A 16,332-nucleotide genomic window follows, 5' to 3' on the forward strand; every position below is an offset into this window, starting at 1 on the left:
GCGACGGGCGCGACCTCCGGCGCACGTGGCGGCGCGCGCGGCGGCGGGGCTGCTTTGCGGCCGCGGCGTGTCCTGGGGCCGCGCGCGGGGCGGAAGCAAGATGGCGCCCTCGCGGCGGTCCCCGGAGCCAGACCCCGAGGTCCCGGCCTCGGAGCGCGGCGGGCCCCAGCTCGCAGCCCCGAGCGCGGTGCCGGCCTCCCGGGCCTCCCGGGCCTGCCTGTGCCCCGCGTGCAGGGCTCCGAACGCGTGGCCCCTGCCGCCTCGGGGCCCGCTCTGGCTCACCGTAGGGGTGCCAGGTCAAGGGGCCCCTCCACTCGGGCCGCCCATTGCCTCGTAGGTGGAGTGGCCCCTGCGTTCCCACTGGGCTCCCTGAGGGCACCCCGCAGACTGGCGGGACCTCTCCCGCGTGCCTGGACCCGAGCACCGAGGACGCAAGCGCTGAGACGTGGACACCCGCTCTGCCCTCCTGGAAGGTCCGGGCTGCCGCCGTGGGCTGCGGGTGCTCCGAGCGCGGGCAGAGGAGACACGGGTGAGTGGCGGAGCCCAGGGGCGGGGCAGGTGGGCAGGCGGGAGGGGCCCCGCAGCGGGAGCTCCGGGCCTGCTGCGGTGTGGGGCCCCCCGGGGCAAGCCGGGTGGTCGCTGGGGGCACCTGCCGAGGGGTGCGAGGGTCCACCTGTGCACGACCACAGCCCGGGACACCAGCGGCTCCGCCCTTGCTGGTGTCCCCCGGGCCACCCTGGGACCGGCGCGTCCTCGGAGACGCGGGCCTGGGCCCAGACAGCAGCAGTCGCCGCCCGCGGTCTTCCTCTCTCTGCACTGAAGATGACGAGCCTGGCTGCGGACGCGTGCCGGTGGCGTCCGGTTTCTCCGAGATTGGCAGGTGGCTGAGCCGGCTCTCGCCTCCTGGTCGGGGTCACAGGCTGTGGCCAGTTCCCACACGTGCCTTTCCCTCAACACACTCACTGCCTGGAGGCGGAGACGTGAGCACCGCTTAGATGAAGGGCGTCCACGCCGGGCCAGCCAAGGAGCCGCAAGATCAGGCCGGGGCGGGGCCTGCTGTTGTGCCCCGGGTGCGGGTTCTTATCTGAGTTCCCGGAGGAGACCCCACGAAGGTCACGGAAGGGCAGAGGGCAGCTCAGGAGGGAGAGGGGTAGTGGACGGGGCGCCGGGATGAGGGCAGAGCCTGGGGCGGCCCTGAGCGCCCACTTCTGTCACGCGCCAGGGCGTGGTGGGAGGGAGGGTGCCGACCCCAGGATTGCACACTCATGTGGGTACCCGCCCGCGGCCCCTGCCCTGCGCAGAAGGGGGTGGGGCTGGGCGTGCACGAGGGCTCTGCCGACAGTCTGTGGTACTGTGCACACAGGGCTCTACCGGCAGTCTGCGGTACTGTGCACGCGGGCTCTGCCGACAGTCTGGGGTACTGTGCATACGGGGCTCTGCCGACAGTCTGCGGTACTGTGCATACGGGCGCTACCGACAGTCTGTGGTACTGTGCACGCGGGCGCTACCGACAGTCTGTGGTACTGTGCACGCGGGCTCTGCCGACAGTCTGTGGTACTGTGCACACGGGCTCTGCCAACAGTCTGTGGTACTGTGCACACGGGCTCTGCCAACAGTCTGCGGTACTGTGCACACGGGGCTCTACCGACAGTCTGTGGTACTGTGCACGCGGGGCTCTACTGACAGTCTGTGGTACTGTGCACACGGGCTCTGCCGACAGTCTGCGGTACTGTGCACACGGGGCTCTACCGACAGCCTGTGGTACTGTGCACGCGGGCTCTGCGGACAGCCTGTGGTACTGTGCACACGGGGCTCTACCGACAGTCTGTGGTACTGTGCACACGGGGCTCTGCCGACAGTCTGCGGTACTGTGCACACGGGCTCTGCTGACAGCCTGTGGTACTGTGCACACGGGGCTCTACCGACAGTCTGTGGTACTGTGCACGTGGGCTCTGCTGACAGTCTGTGGTACTGTGCACACGGGCTCTGCCGACAGTCTGTGGTACTGTGCACGCGGGCTCTGCCGACAGTCTGTGGTACTGTGCACGTGGGCTCTGCCGACAGTCTGTGGTACTGTGCACGTGGGCTCTGCTGACAGTCTGTGGTACTGTGCACGCGGGCTCTGCCGACAGTCTGTGGTACTGTGCACACAGGCTCTGCCGACAGTCTGTGGTACTGTTGGACTAACAGCCCTCAGCTCCTCACTGCCGCCCTACCTACATCAAAGGCCCCGATCACAAATACTGGCCATCTCTCTCCCTACTAACCTGGCCGAGCCATTTCCTAATTGTTTCCAGACGTAAAGCTAACACTGTTCACAATCAACATGCTTTTTTTAAAAAAAGATCTATTTATTTACTTCAAATGCAGACTTGAGAGAGAGAGATCTTCCATTCCCTGGTTCATTCCCCAAATGGCTGCAATGGCCTGGGCTGGGCCAGGCTCAAGCCAGGAGCCTGGAGTCCATCCAGGTCTCCCACGTGGGCGCAGGGGCCCAAGGTCTAGGCCATCCTCTGCTGCTTCCCAGGAGCAGGGAGCAGGGTGGGAGGTGAAGCAGCTGGGACTTGAACCAGCGCCCATGCGGGATGCCGGCCTCGTGGGGTGGCCACACCACAACAGGGGCCCCTCGGCCTACGTTATGGAGCACTTGCTTGCTGCTTGCATTTCGCCCGCTGCCCACCGAGGCGATTTCCCTGTGAAAAGCAGAAAGGGCCTTGAGGAGCCAGGCCGGGGTGAGCGGGCAGTCTGTGAGCTGGAGTGTCCACCAGCCCTGCACTGGCGCTTGATCGCCTTACCTTACCAGTTTAACACGCTCATTTTCCAGCGATGCACCCATGTCTCACCTGGGAGCGGGAAGAAGAGGGACATGGGGGCCAAGTGGAAGGTAAAACTCCATTGGCCAGCGCCGTGGCTCACTAGGCTAATCCTCCACCTAGCGGCGCCAGCACACCGGGTTCTAGTCCCAGTTGGGGCGCCGGATTCTGTCCTGGTTGCCCCTCTTCCAGGCCAGCTCTCTGCTGTGGCCCGGGAGTGCAGTGGAGGATGGCCCAAGTGCTTGGGCCCTGCACCCGCATGGGAGACCAGGAGAAGCACCTGGCTCCTGGCTTCGGATCAGCACTGGGCACCGGCTGTAGTGGCCATTTGGGGGGTGAACCATCGGAAGGAAGACCTTTCTCTGACTCTCTCACTGTCTAATTCTGCCTGTCAAAAATAAAAAAATAAAACTCCATGTGGGGTGCCCTGTCAATCCCGGAAAGCCCCTGCACACTAACCCCGAACTCCACCACGTTGGGTGGTTAATCCAGGCACCACCACTTCCTCATCAAGAGGCCGATCACGTGGGAGGGGCCCTTCCTCCGTGTCTCCCCCCAGGCAGCGCTTCGTGTAGGGAGCCCCACGCTCGTCCGTGGATGTTTCTGTCACTCTCCTAAATAAATCCTCTCTCACTGGGGCACGATGTGTGTCCGTCTGTTTTGAGTTCTTGTGGCTGGGGCAGGGAGCTGGAAGAAAGGTTAAGGTGCTGCGGCCGTAATGGTGACAATCTGGACACCGACCGCACACTAGGGCTGGCCTTGCGCTGACCGGCATGGATTCCTGCTTAGCTGAGTGACCCCCAGGCCTGTGGCCACGCGTGGACTTAGGAGGTTGGCTCTAAGCCAGTACTGAGGGCAGATTGGGTCCGCTTGGGCACACCATGTGGTCAGAACAGTGGCCATGGCCTCCAGGCCTGTCCTCCGGCTGTCCACGTGACCTGGTGAGACACTGACCCAGTGGTGTTTGTTTTGCCTGATCGTTGATCTGGGCCTCGGCTCCCAACAGACTCCCTTGCAGTCGCCGAGTGAGGCCAGGACTTGGTGCTTTTCAGGGGCTGCGACAGTTCCTGTCCCCTGTCCTCTGAGCCCTCCTCTCCCCTCTGAGCTGTCTCCATCCTGCCTGTGACACAGGCAGAATTCGGCTCAGGCTGCTCAAGGCTGGACAGCCAACGTAACCAGGAAGACTGATGCAAGGAGATAGGTTTATTCCGGAGGGCAGCAACCTTGGGGGAGGGCAGGACGCTGTCCCAGCGCTTTTCTCCCCGTGCTCATTAGCAAGAGCTCGTCCAGAGTGGGCGGGGCTGGGGTGCTGGAGGTGGAGCAGGCCTCCAGGGTCAGGCTGGACACCTGCTGGACAGCCGTCCCTTTGATCCAAGGCCTGACTGTTCACAGCCGGTGACCAAGTCTCGTGGTTCCAAACATTGCCCTGGAACCAGTGCCTGGAATTCTCAAACAAGCGTGATGTGTGTTCAAGCAAATCCTGATTAGTCACAGAATCAGCAGTTAGCTTTTGTCCATCTGAATATGAAAAGGTCAAGGAAGATGTCTTTTTTTAAAAAAAAGATTTATTTATTTGAAAGGCAGAGATCTTTATGCCTTCAGATGCCCACACAGCCAGGGCTGGACCAGGCTGAAGCCAGGATCCAGGAACTCCATCCGGGTTTTCATCATGGGTGGCACGAACCCAAATGTCCGGCCCATCATGTGCTGCCTCCCGGCTGTGAGCAGGAAGCTGGATCAGAGGCAGAGGTGGGCAGGCTGACGCAGGTGCTTCGAGAACGTGCGTTAGCAGGGAGCTGGGTGGGAAATGGAACAGCCAGGACTTGAACCAGCACTCATGGAATGCCCTGCCCCACAGGCAACAGCTTAACCTGCTGCTCTGACCGGCCCGCCTTCTCCCCTTCCCCATGTTTGCCTGATTTGGACATGTTTTGGCAGTTTTAGCCTCTGATTGGCAGAACACAGCTGTGATTAGCCAAGACTCAGCTACTTACAAGAATATGGTCTCAGGTAGCAGGTTAAGAGTAACTTAGATTACAGTTCACTAAGCATGGAGACAGCTTTTTTTAATTTTGTTTTTTTTGCTAGTTCTTTTTTAAAAATTTTATTTATTTACTTGAAAGGCAGAGTTACAGAGAGAGAGAGAGCAAGCTTCCATCTGCTGGTTCAGGATGGCCAGGGCTGAGCCAGGCCAAAGCCAGGAGCCAGGAACTCCATTCAGGTCTCCCACGTGGGTGCAGGGTCCCAAGGGCTTGGGTCATCTTCCGCTGCCCTCCCAGGAGCATTAGCAGGGAGCTGGTTCTGAAGTGGGGCTGGGGTGGCAGGCGGTGGCTTAGCCCACTGCGCTCCAGTGACAGGCCGCTTCTTCCGATACTGCGTTCTGCAGTCTGTGTTTACCCAGACGTTTTGTTTGAAAAATATTAGAAGTTCAAGCCGGCGCCGCGGCTCACTAGGCTAATCCTCCGCCTTGCGGCGCCGGCACACCAGGTTCTAGTCCCGGTCGGGGCGCCAGATTCTGTCCCGGTTGCCCCTCTTCCAGGCCAGCTCTCTGCTGTGGCCAGGGAGTGCAGTGGAGGATGGCCCACGTGCTTGGGCCCTGCACCCCATGGGAGGCCAGGAGAGGCACCTGGCTCCTGCCATCGGATCAGCACGGTGCGCCGGCCGCAGCGCGCCAGCCACAGCGGCCATTGGAGGGTGAACCAACAGCAAAAGGAAGACCTTTCTCTCTGTCTCTCTCTCTCTCACTGTCCACTCTGCCTGTCGAAAAAAAAGAAAAAAAATATTAGAAGTTCAGAGAAGTTGGGAGAGCAACACAGTGAGGGCCAGCATTGCGGTCCAGTGGGTTCGGCTGCCACTTGAGACAGCCATGTCCCATGTGGGAGTGCCTGGGTTCACGTTCCACCTCTGCTTTGGAGCCAGCTTCCTGCCGGTGTGACAGTTAAATGGCTAATAGGCAGGGGCCGTGGTGGAAGAGTGGACAAGAGGGGCCAGCGCTGTGCACAGTAGGTTAAGCCTACGCCTGTGGCGCTGGCATCCTATATCTTAAAAAAAAAAAAAGAGTGGACAAGGTGCATGCTTCTCCCCAGAAGCTGCCTTCAGCAGGCCCAGAGTGCTGACCCCACGCTTCTCAGTTTCTAGTTTATCGTGAGAACAGAAGGAGGGTGCCTGCCCACCCCGATGGCTCTGTGTTGGCGTGAGCGGGCTAGAGATGGCGGTCCCCGCCCTCTGACTCTTCCCTGGATCCTGCTGAGAAGGCTGCTCCACCAGTTTCTGGGGTCTCCCCCTCTTGGAGCCCCCCTCCCCCCAGCTGCCGAGGCAGGAGGTTTCTGACTTAAATCTCGCTTTGCTCACAGCCTTGTCTGCGTGGAAAGTCTTCCACGTGAGACAAGAACCAAGGTCACCTCTTTTCTCTGCCGTTTTCCCCATAACACTGGGACGGTGCGCACCCTGGAGGGCCGCAGCCTAAGATGCCTCCGGTAGCTGGGTCCTTGTCACCCACGTGGGAGACCTGGGTGGAGCTCCAGGCTCCTGGCTTCAGCCCTGGCTGTTACGGGCAATGAACTGGTGGGCGGAAGATGTCTCTCTCTGACTTCGTCTCTCTGTCACTCTGCCTTTCGGATGAATACGGTTTTAAAAGTAAAATTGCTTACTTACAAAGAATAGTACAGTGGACAACTAGATTTACCAATTGTCACACACACCCCAGTCTCCCTGTCTCCTTATCTGCTGTTGCGGGACCCTTGAGGGTTCGCTGTGGGTAGGTGACCCTTTACAGCCAAACCACAGCCGCAGGGGAGCAGGGCGGCACAGCTCCGCGTCTGAGGAGCAGGCCTGCCTTAGGAGGAGGGGTTTCCCATCCCTGGGTGGACCACAGGGACTCACCCAAGTGCCCCGGGGCAACCCCTCCCACAGGCACCCCAGAACCTACTAAGGAAAAGCTACTGTGCTGCCCTGTGCAAGGATCGAGTTCGGAACAAGCACTGTTGTCTGCCCCTCAGCCCATGCTCCGGTTGTCCAGCTGCCCCCGGTGTCCTGGCCAGCGCCTCTCCTGGCCCAGCTCCCACCCCAGGTGCGGTGTTGCACGTCTTGGGGGAGCTCTGGGGCTGCTTTTCGTCGGGACTGCAGAAGGGGTCTGGCGCTGCGTGACGTCAGCTCGCCCCGCGCGCGCTCGAGCCGGCCAGGAGCTCCCCCGCCGGGGAAGCAGCCTTGGGATGTCCTCGCCCACCACACTTCCCCCACGGCCACCAGCTCTGTGGGTGATTCCGATTGGAATCTGTCACCACTGGAGTGGCTTCAGTGGCTTGGAAACTGCTTTGTAGGCCGAAGTGGGGAAAGCCCCTTGTCCGGGTCCCTCAGGGTGCTGCCGCGAGCCGAGGTGCCCACGGTGCCAGGAACCTGGAGCATCCCTGACTCAGCCCCGATGTTGCGTCCCTGCGGGTGGGGGTGGGGGCAGAAAAACTGTCAGTTCCCCGCAGAGGAGGAAGCCGGGGCCCACAGAGCAGACAGCAGGGCCGGTGGAGGGGCCCCCCAGGTCCTGGCCCTGCCATGCCCACACGGGGGCAGGGGTTCGGGCCTGGAGCGGGGCTGTCCTTGCACTCGCAGCCCCCTCACCCCAGTTCCTGTTAGCGGTGCAGGAACCGGGTTGTCAGATGTAGATAAAAACATAAAACCTGAATGTCCGACAAAGAACTCTGTTTTAGTACAAGTGGGTCCCAGATGTCGCTGGAAATAACTGCTTGCAGGTGTTGTGGCGCAGCAGGTAAGGCTTGGGACACCCGCACCCCACATCGGAGCGCCGGTTCCAGTCCCCGCTGCTCTCCCACCCCAGCTTCCTGCTGATGCATCCTGGGAAAGCAGTGCGAGACGGCCCAAGGGCCTGGGCTCCTGTCACTCCTATGGGAGACCAGGATGGAGTTCTGGGCTCTGTCACTCCTGTGGGAGACCAGGATAGAGGCCTGGGCTCCTGTCACTCCTGTGGGAGACCAGGATGGAGGCCTGGGCTCTGTCACTCCTGTGGGAGACCAGGATGGAGGCCTGGGCTCTGTCACTCCTGTGGGAGACCAGGATGGAGGCCTGGGCTCCTGTCACTCCTGTGGGAGACCAGGATGGAGGCCTGGGCTCTGTCACTCCTGTGGGAGACCAGGATGGAGGCCTGGGCTCCTGTCACTCCTGTGGGAGACCAGGATGGAGGCCTGGGCTCTGTCACTCCTGTGGGAGACCAGGATGAAGGCCTGGGCTCCTGTCACTCCTGTGGGAGACCAGGATGGAGGCCTGGGCTCTGTCACTCCTGTGGGAGGCCAGGATGGAGTTCTGGGCTCTCGGCTTGACCTGGTTCATCTGCACATTTTAACTAACAAGCCGATTGCTGGTCTTGCGACTCACTCACCTGAGGTTAACCTGTGACCCCGTCTGGCCTCAGGGCCTCCCCTCACCCCCAACTACCCTTTTTCCTTTCAGTCTTCCTGCATATTCAGGGCTACAGAGTCCACCTTTCTCCCGGTGGCCACTCCAGTAAACACACCAATGTTGCTGAGCCCCCAGACTAGCTGGAGGAGTTGCCTTAGAGCCCCCAAAACCGGGTCCGCTCGCCCGACGCATGGAAAGCCAGGCAGGAAGTGCCTGTTGCGCCACGCAGAGCCAGGAGCCAGGTGGCCATTGCTTGATTCCGGGCTCCCGAGGAGTTGGGGGTGACGGTTCATTCAGATTGAAGCTGGGGCTGAGGGGTGCGTGTTCAGCTCATGTCCGAGTTGCTGGTTGGTCAGTGATGCTGTGCCCTTTAGGGGATGTACAATGGCCGGGTGGGCTCCAGCGGGTCTGGGGGCTACATGTAAGTGGCAGTCCCCTTCTGCCCCAGGCCTGGAGCTTCCCGGCCTGGACTACAACTTGCCTTAAACACCCTCTGGACAGGACCGGCCGACAGCGGGTTATCTACTGGGGAAGCCAATGCCGTCTTGAGTCACGGGATCAGAACCTTGCAGGGCCAGTGGTGCCAGTCCCTCAAGCCAGTGAACTTTCGGTGAAGGACAGGCGAGGACACCATGGGCCGCGGGAGATGGACAAGAGGCCGGGTCTCACATTGCAGGGGCTTGGTCTCACCGACTCTTGCCCCGGTGTGTTGGCTGTCCAGCCTCAGCTGGTCCAGTGACGATGACTGTTGTGGGCATTTGGGAAGAAGCCTTGGGATGGAAGCCTCGCTCTCTCTCTCTCTCTCTCTCTTTCTGCCCTTCAAGCCAAAGTAAGCTTTTTTAATCTTTTTATAAAATACTGTTTTTTAGAGATTTATATATTTATTTGAAAGTCAGAGTTACACAGAGAGAAGGAGAGGCACAGAGAGAGAGAGGTCTTCCATCCACTGGTTCACTCCCCAGCTGGCCGCAACAGCTGAAGCTGCACGAATCCGAAGCCAGGGGCCAGGAGCTTCTTCCAGGTCTCTGCAGGGGCCCAAGCACTTGGGCCATCTTCTACTGCTTTCCCAGGCCACAGCAGAGAGCTGGATCAGAAGTGGCAGCTGGGACTCGAACCGGCACCCATATGGGATGCTGACACTGCAGGCAGTGGCTTTACTGGCTACGCCACAGCACCAGCCCCAAGTAAGCTTTTTTAAAAAAAGTTCTACTCAAACTTCACCGTGTCTGGGTTGTTTGGGCTGGGACTGGAGGCACCAGGTAAAATGACACGCAGGTCACTTTGAATTCGGAGCAAACTGCAGCACTTACCCACCGGAAGTGATGCGTGGAGACTGGTTGTGGTGTGGTCGTCAGGTGTGGGAAGCAGGGCCGGTGTTGCCGAGATGAGGCAGGTGAAGTCTTGAGGCTGAGCTGGGGGAGTGTGAGGAGAGACAGGCGAGCCTGGGAGGCAGCGGGGTCCAGTTCTGGAATCCTGAAGGGCTGGACGGATGCTGACAGAGAGGCAGAGGTGGGCCGGTGTGGGCTGTGCAGTGACCTCTGGAGGGGCCGCGTTTCTGCCTGGATTATCACACGCACACCCCTCGTGCCTGGGCTGGGAGTGCAGGGTCCCCACTTCCCTGGAAGAAGGAGAACCAGCCAGACCACCTGCCTCACCCGAACCCACCCTGGGCTGGGCCTCGGGGGCGCCTGTGAGCTGATCTCTGGGGAGCAGGTTTCAAACATGGAGAGGAGCTGGGATGGCTTGTCAGTGCTGGAGGCGGGAGCACCGATGCTGGGAGCACGGGGTCTGCTGAGCCGCTCTGCGCTGGGGAGGGGCCGGGACAGTTCCCCAAGGCCGCGACACAGTCACCGAGCAGGGAGAACTGGGGCCTGTGCACACCTTAGGGGAGAGAAGTCCCCGCCCTCTTTAGCTGCATCTCAGAACCAAGGAACACAAAAGCTGAGCAAGAGAAAGGCACGCAAGTCTGAGGAAGTGTACAGGGGCCTTCACGAGACCATGACAGAGCGTGACGGCCCGCCGCCCTAGATCAGCGCGTCTTGAAGGCTTCACAGGACAGGTGGGCTCTGGCCTGGGCACTCTGCTCTCGGGGGCCACTAAGAGCTGGGGGCGGGGTAAGAGGCACTTCACAGAGCTTGTTTATTCGGATTCACGCTGCCCCGTTTCTAGCCCTCCCACAGGAATCCACAGCTGCAGACGGTTCCAGGGACCTCAGCTGGACATAATCAATATGACATAATCAATACGGCTGTTCGAGCTGGCAGGGCCCCAACTCCGTCAGCGCCGTGTGGTGGCCACACTGGTGTTGGGCGCAGCGGGCAAGATGCCATGTGCCACACGAGTGCCTGGACCCAACCCAGCTCCACTTCCCATCCAGCTGCCTGCGGATGCGCTGCCTCAGAGCAGCAGACAGAGTGGAGGTGGCCGGTGAGCCGCGCGCACGCGCACGTGCACACACACGTGGGTAGTCTGGGTGTGGGGTTGGTTCCCTGCTGTGAAGGTAAACACACCCTGTCTGGCCAGGCTCAGCCCAGGTTCGGAGCCCAGAGCCCAGGCTGACCCGGAGCTGCCGTACGCTCACTGCTGATGACACCCACAGTGCCAGCACGGCCACGGTGGCCACGGCGGCAGGGAAGGGGCAGTGGCTGGAGGACTGGGGAGGGGGGACATCACCTACCTCCCAGAGGATCCACGACTGTTCCTGCCTCTTACCACGGGGCCCCCCTCTCTCTTTAAGGCCCCACATGTTGTTAAACACAGCAGACGGGGCCTCTCACCCCCCGGGAGCCCTGCTCTGCAAGTCCACACCTCTGCTTCCTCAGTAAGACACTCGCCGCTCACCATCTGCTATTCCCCCACCGGCCCCGAGTTTTCTCATGAAGCAAAGTCAAGGACGTGGGTACTGGGCACCACTTAGGCCCCTGCCGTCCACGCTGCAGACCTGGGTTGAGTTCCTGGCTGAGGCCTGGCCTAGCCCCAGCTGTGGACATCTGGGGAATGAGTCAGCCGATGGAAGACCACTGTCTGTCTCTTTTCTTTCAAATAAATAATAACAATAAACGATATTCTAAGGGTTTTTTTGTTTGTTTGTTTTGACAGGCAGAGTGGACAGTGAGAGAGAGAGAGAGAGAGAAAGGTCTTCCTTTTGCCATTGGTTCACCCTCCAATGGCTGCCATGGCCCGCGCGCTGCGGCCAGTGTACCACGCTGATCCGAAGGCAGGAGCCAGGTGCTTTTCCTGGTCTCCCATGGGGTGCAGAGCCCAAGCACTTGGGCCATCCTCCACTGCACTCCCTGGCCACAGCAGAGAGCTGGCCTGGAAGAGGGGCAACCGGGATAGAATCCGGCGCCCCAACCGGGACTAGAACCCGGTGTGCCGGTACCGCAGGTGGAGGATTAGCCTAGTGAGCCGCAGCGCCGGCCTATTCTAAGGTTTTTAAAATTTATTTTAAAGGCACAGAGAGAGAGAGATCGCCTATCCAGTGGTTCACCTCTCAAACACCTGCAACGGACAGGGCTGGGCCAGTCTAACTCCAAGAGCCAGGAGTTCCATGCGGGTTCCCGCGTGGGCAGCAGGCCCAGCTTCCACTGCCCTCCCAGGCACATTGGCAGGAAGTGGGGCTCAAACCCGCAGTCTGCTCTGGGAGGCCGGCACCCCAAGCCGTGGCCCACTTGCTGTGCCATGACACCCACCCCCAGCGAACATTCTCTAAAGGGACACTCTGGGGGCCCGGCACTGCGGCGTGGCAGGTACAGCCACCGCCTGTGATGGCAGCATCCCATGTGGGCTCTGACTCCAGACCCGGCTGCTCCGCTTCTGATCCAGTTCACTGCTAGTGCGCCTGGGAGAGCTGTGGAGGACGGCCCGAGTGCCTGGACTCCTGCACCCACATCAGAGGCCTGGAGAAAGCTCTTCACTCCTGGTTCAGCCCTGCCCTGCCCCGCCATTTTGGACATTTAGGGTGTGAACCAGCGGAGGGAAGATTTCTCTTAAGTGACACTCTGGGGACGGGAGCTGTGGTGCAGCTGCCCCAGGGTAGGGCATGGCTGGGCAGACGGCCGAGTGCGGCCTGGAGTGGGTGTGGAGAAGATGCCCCAGCCAGGGCAGACGCCAAGGAGCAAAGGGCCCAGGGCGGGCAGGTGGGACAGGCTGAGAACTGGCGGTCCTGGAACCAGGGGTGGGCAGCCCCAGCTCCACTAACAGCCTGTGTGCAACTAGAGAAAGGGACACCTGAGGCTGCCCGCTGCGCCCAGGCCTTGACAACCACTCCCCACCTCTGGGGGTTCTTGCCCAGTGGGACAGCCCTGGCCCAACCATCTTTAAAAAGTAACCTTTCAGGGGCTGGCGCCATGGCACAGGTTAATCCTCCGCCTGCGGCGCTGGCATCCCATATGGGCGCCGGTTCGAGTCCCGGCTGCTCCTCTTCTGATCCAGCTCTCTGCTATGGCCTGGGAAAGCAGTGGAAGATGGCCCAAGTGCTTGGGTCCCTGCACCCACGTGGGAGACCAGGAAAAAGCTCCTGGCTCCTGGCTTCAGATGGGCGCAGCTCCGGCCATTGCAGCCATTTGGGGAGTGACCCAGCGGAGGGAAGACCGTTCTCTCTCTCTCACTGTCTGTAACTCTACCTGTCAAATAAATAAAATCTTAAAAAAATAAATAAAAAATAATCTTGTGGGGGCCAGTGTTGTGCCGCCACCTGCAATGCTGGAGTCCCAGATGGCTCCTTGCAATGACCTGGGAAGGCAGTGGAGGATGGCCCCAGCGCCTGGGCCCTGCACCCACATGGGAGACCCGGAAGAAGCTCCTCCTGGCTTCGGATTGGCCCAACCCCGGCTGTTGTGGCCATATGGGGAGTGAACCAGAGGATGGAAGACCTCTCTCTCTGTCTCTCTCTAACTCTGCCCTTCAAATAAATAAAATGAATCTTTAAGAAATAATCTGTTTTGATACTTTGAGAGGCAGAGAGTGAGCGAGCGCCCATGATCCCAAACGCAGTGAAATGGGGCTGGAGCAGGCCGATTCCATCAGGTCTCCCCGTGGGTGGCAGGGACCCACGTCCCGGAGCCGTCTGCCGCCTCCTGGGGCAGGCACGGGCAGAAGCCACCTAGGACGCAGAGGGGGGACTCGAACCCAGGCATGCCTGCCCGGACGCAGAGGTCCTAGGCCGAGTCTGCCTGCGACCGCGGTCGCCCGGCAGATGGGAAGTGACCCCTCCCCGAGGCTCTCGTGCACGGTTGCCGGGTGCTCGCTGATGCCGAGGTCTCTTCCTGTGCTGTCGGCCCCGCGTGCGTCTCTGGAGAAACGCCTCCTCCAATCAGCCGCCCGCTGGAACTGGGGTCAGTTACCTGGACTCCTGATCTCCAGTGCCTGCTTTAGCTTTGTACCTGGCGTGCCTCTCACTTCCTCCTGGCCCAAGAACGAAGGCACCGGGGCATCAGGCCCCGTTAGTCCTTGGTGACCACGTGTGGGGTGAGGCCTTGGCACCCAGGGTAGGGGCCCTACGTGCCACGGTGCAGCCTCAGGTGAGCTGCGGGGGCCGCGAGCTGAAAACGCTGGGCGGAGGCAGTCGCTGTAAGTGTCCCCGGGAGCGAGACGCCTGCTGACTTCTGCGCCCACGTGCCCTTTCCAGAAGGTTCGAGCCAAGCCTGGAAGCGTGGAGCTGCCCTGCGGGGGTGGGGTGGGCAAGCAGGACACCCTGGACCGCTCTCAGGAAAGCCGTCCTCGACCGAAGCAACAACTGAGCAACACCCAAGGCTCCGGACTCGGCAGGAGCGGACGGTTCCGAGTCCTGACGTGGGGAGACGGGAGGGAGACAGGCTGCCTCCCCAGAGCTGGGCACGGGGAGACGGGGAGGGAGACAGGCTGCCTCCCCAGAGCTGGGCACGGGGAGACGGGGAGGGAGACAGGCTGCCTCCCCAGAGCTGGGCACGGGGAGACGGGAGGGAGACAGGCTGCCTCCCCAGAGCTGGGCACGGGGAGACGGGAGGGAGACAGGCTGCCTCCCCAGAGCTGGGCACGGGGAGACGGGAGGGAGACAGGCTGCCTCCCCAGAGCTGGGCACGGGGAGACGGGAGGGAGACAGGCTGCCTCCCCAGAGCTGGGCACGGGGAGACGGGAGGGAGACAGGCTGCGGGGAGGAGGGAAGCCGCGGGTGGGCCGGGCCCGAGGCTTCAGCGCTTGGCTGCCGCCAGCTGCCACCCACACAGCAGCCCCGTGCGGGGCGGGTGCAGGGCTGGGGGTCCCAGAGAAGGACAGGAGCAGCCCCCTTGGCGTCCTGGCTGTGGCCCCAAGAGGCAGCCCCCCAGGAATACACAGGCCAGGAGTTCAGGGAGCCAGCCTGGAGGATTCGGGGGGCAAAGGCAAGATGGCAGGTTCTGGTCTCCGACCACGCAGCCCTCTGGCCCCCACATGGCCGCAGCCCTTTTTCCAGGATGACACCCAGGTCGCTGGCCCCGGCCCCATGGAGGGGGCTGGGCAGGGCTGCTGGGTCCGCCCCAGGTGGCACACAACTGTCAAAGCAGCCTTGAGATAAGCCCGATGGGGAGAGGTTAGTGGCACCCAGCCCGGGCCAGCCCTCCCCTGCATGAGACGGGTGAGCAGCCGGTGGCACAGAGGCCGGCTCCTCCCAGACCTGATGGGTGGCTGGGAGGGGACTGGAAGCCCGCCCACCTGGCTGCACCCAGCTCCGGGGGAGAGGGTGCCCAGAAGTCACTCCTGCACAGGTTCCTGGGCGCAGGCCAGCCCACGGGGGTGCCCATCTGAGTAAGTTAGGACGCTGCCACGCCAAGTTCTCGGTCTGTTTCGTGGCATCTGGCAAGCAGAAAGCCCAGCTCATGCGGGGGGACGGGGGGGGGAGCCAGGGGCCGGGGACAGGCCCCGCCCCCCAGGGCCCTGTCTGTCGGCACCCAGTGCCTTTCCGTCCTCCCCTGGGAGCTGCCCAGAGGCAGGCCTCTGCAAAGGGGGATGGGGGCCCAGGGTAGGGGAGGGATGACCCCACACACTGGGCATCAGTCCAGGCAGGATCTTGCTTCCACCCCCAGGCCCTCTTCTTCCCTGTCCAGGGGCTAGCGAGCCAGAGATGGCACCTGGGGGCTGCCCAGCTCCGGGGTGTGGCTGGGGGGGAGGTGGGGGTGGCAGCGAGTCTGGCCCTGGCATCCAGCTGTCATCTGGCCAAGGCCCTGGTGCAGCCTGGTTATCCACGCTGGCCCTGATCTCCTTCTGGGAGAGCAGCCCCAGGCCACCAGCGCCCCCCAGGTGGACAGTTTGAGAATGACAGCACTGAAAAGGCAGTGGGGGGCGCCCCCTGCTGCCCAGGTTGGGAGGAAGTGTGGAGCAACCCCGTTTGAGCTCTGTCCCCACCACTTACTTGCTCTGGGACCTAGGCTGGGCAGCCTGACTTCTCAGCTTTGGCTTAAATACAATGGCATTCAGTCACAGAAGGCACTCAGGTAGCTGGGGACCGTCCCCACCCCCACACTGGAGTGGCCGACAGGTGACAGGATGGCGAAGCCATCAGTGTCCTCAGAGGTCTCCGAAAATCTCAGGAAGGGTAAATACCAACATCACAGGTGCAGCAGGGGGCCCCGTGCTGGTGACAGCCCTGCCTCCAACCCACGTGGCGGCCCTGGGAGGCCACATCCCCGGCTCGGCCTCAGTCTTCTCATCTGTAAATGGGGTTGATGAAGTGCAGTGGAAACACTCCACACTGAGAAGGCGGGCCTTCTTCCAGCTGGGATTACTCTGAAAAAGAGTTTAAAGACTCATATTTGTTTGAAAGACAGTGATGGGGGAGGGGAGGGAGGAAGAGAGAGAGAAAGAGAGAGAGAGGTCTTCTACCTGCTGGTTCACTCCCCAGATGGCTGCAGCGGCCAGGGCTGCGCCAAGCGGAAGCCAGGAGCCCAGCGAGTGGGGCAGCTCGCACTCGAGCCAGCGTCCATATGGCAATCCGGTGTCACAGGCAGCCACAACGCCAGCCCCACATTTTCTTTAGGAAAAAAAAAAGAGGGGAGCAGCTATACAAGAGGTCTTCAGAAAGTTTTTGGAAAATGAGCACATTGCACATGGAGTTTTGTAGCGAAGTGGACTTCTTTTAAACGCATTCATTATTTTATCT

At 61.4% G+C, this 16,332-nt stretch overlaps 1 protein-coding gene across 2 annotated transcripts; it reads left to right on the top strand.

Annotated features, from left to right (window-relative positions):
* Nucleotides 1-9: 9 nt before the first annotated feature.
* On the top strand, nucleotides 10-11,284 carry LOC138844450 (uncharacterized). 2 transcript variants are annotated; one of them, XM_070052994.1, is made up of 2 exons: nucleotides 10-10,646; nucleotides 10,957-11,284. In XM_070052994.1, the coding sequence occupies exon 1, from the start codon at nucleotides 1,266-1,268 to the stop codon at nucleotides 2,301-2,303; it is 1,038 nt and encodes a 345-aa protein (XP_069909095.1). In that variant the 5' UTR covers nucleotides 10-1,265; the 3' UTR covers nucleotides 2,304-10,646; nucleotides 10,957-11,284. The 2 variants fall into 2 exon arrangements, with proteins under 2 accessions (XP_069909095.1, XP_069909096.1); XM_070052995.1 differs by having other exon boundaries at nucleotides 10-10,278; nucleotides 10,389-11,284.
* The last annotated feature ends 5,048 nt before the right edge of the window (nucleotides 11,285-16,332 follow it).

This window comes from Oryctolagus cuniculus, chromosome 11 (assembly GCF_964237555.1).
Source record: "Oryctolagus cuniculus chromosome 11, mOryCun1.1, whole genome shotgun sequence".
Lineage (NCBI taxonomy): Eukaryota > Metazoa > Chordata > Mammalia > Lagomorpha > Leporidae > Oryctolagus > Oryctolagus cuniculus.

Excerpts from the sequence above, each read along its gene's own strand:
- LOC138844450 (XM_070052994.1), top strand. The coding sequence starts at position 1,266 with ATGTGGGTACCCGCCCGCGGCCCCTGCCCTGCGCAGAAGGGGGTGGGG.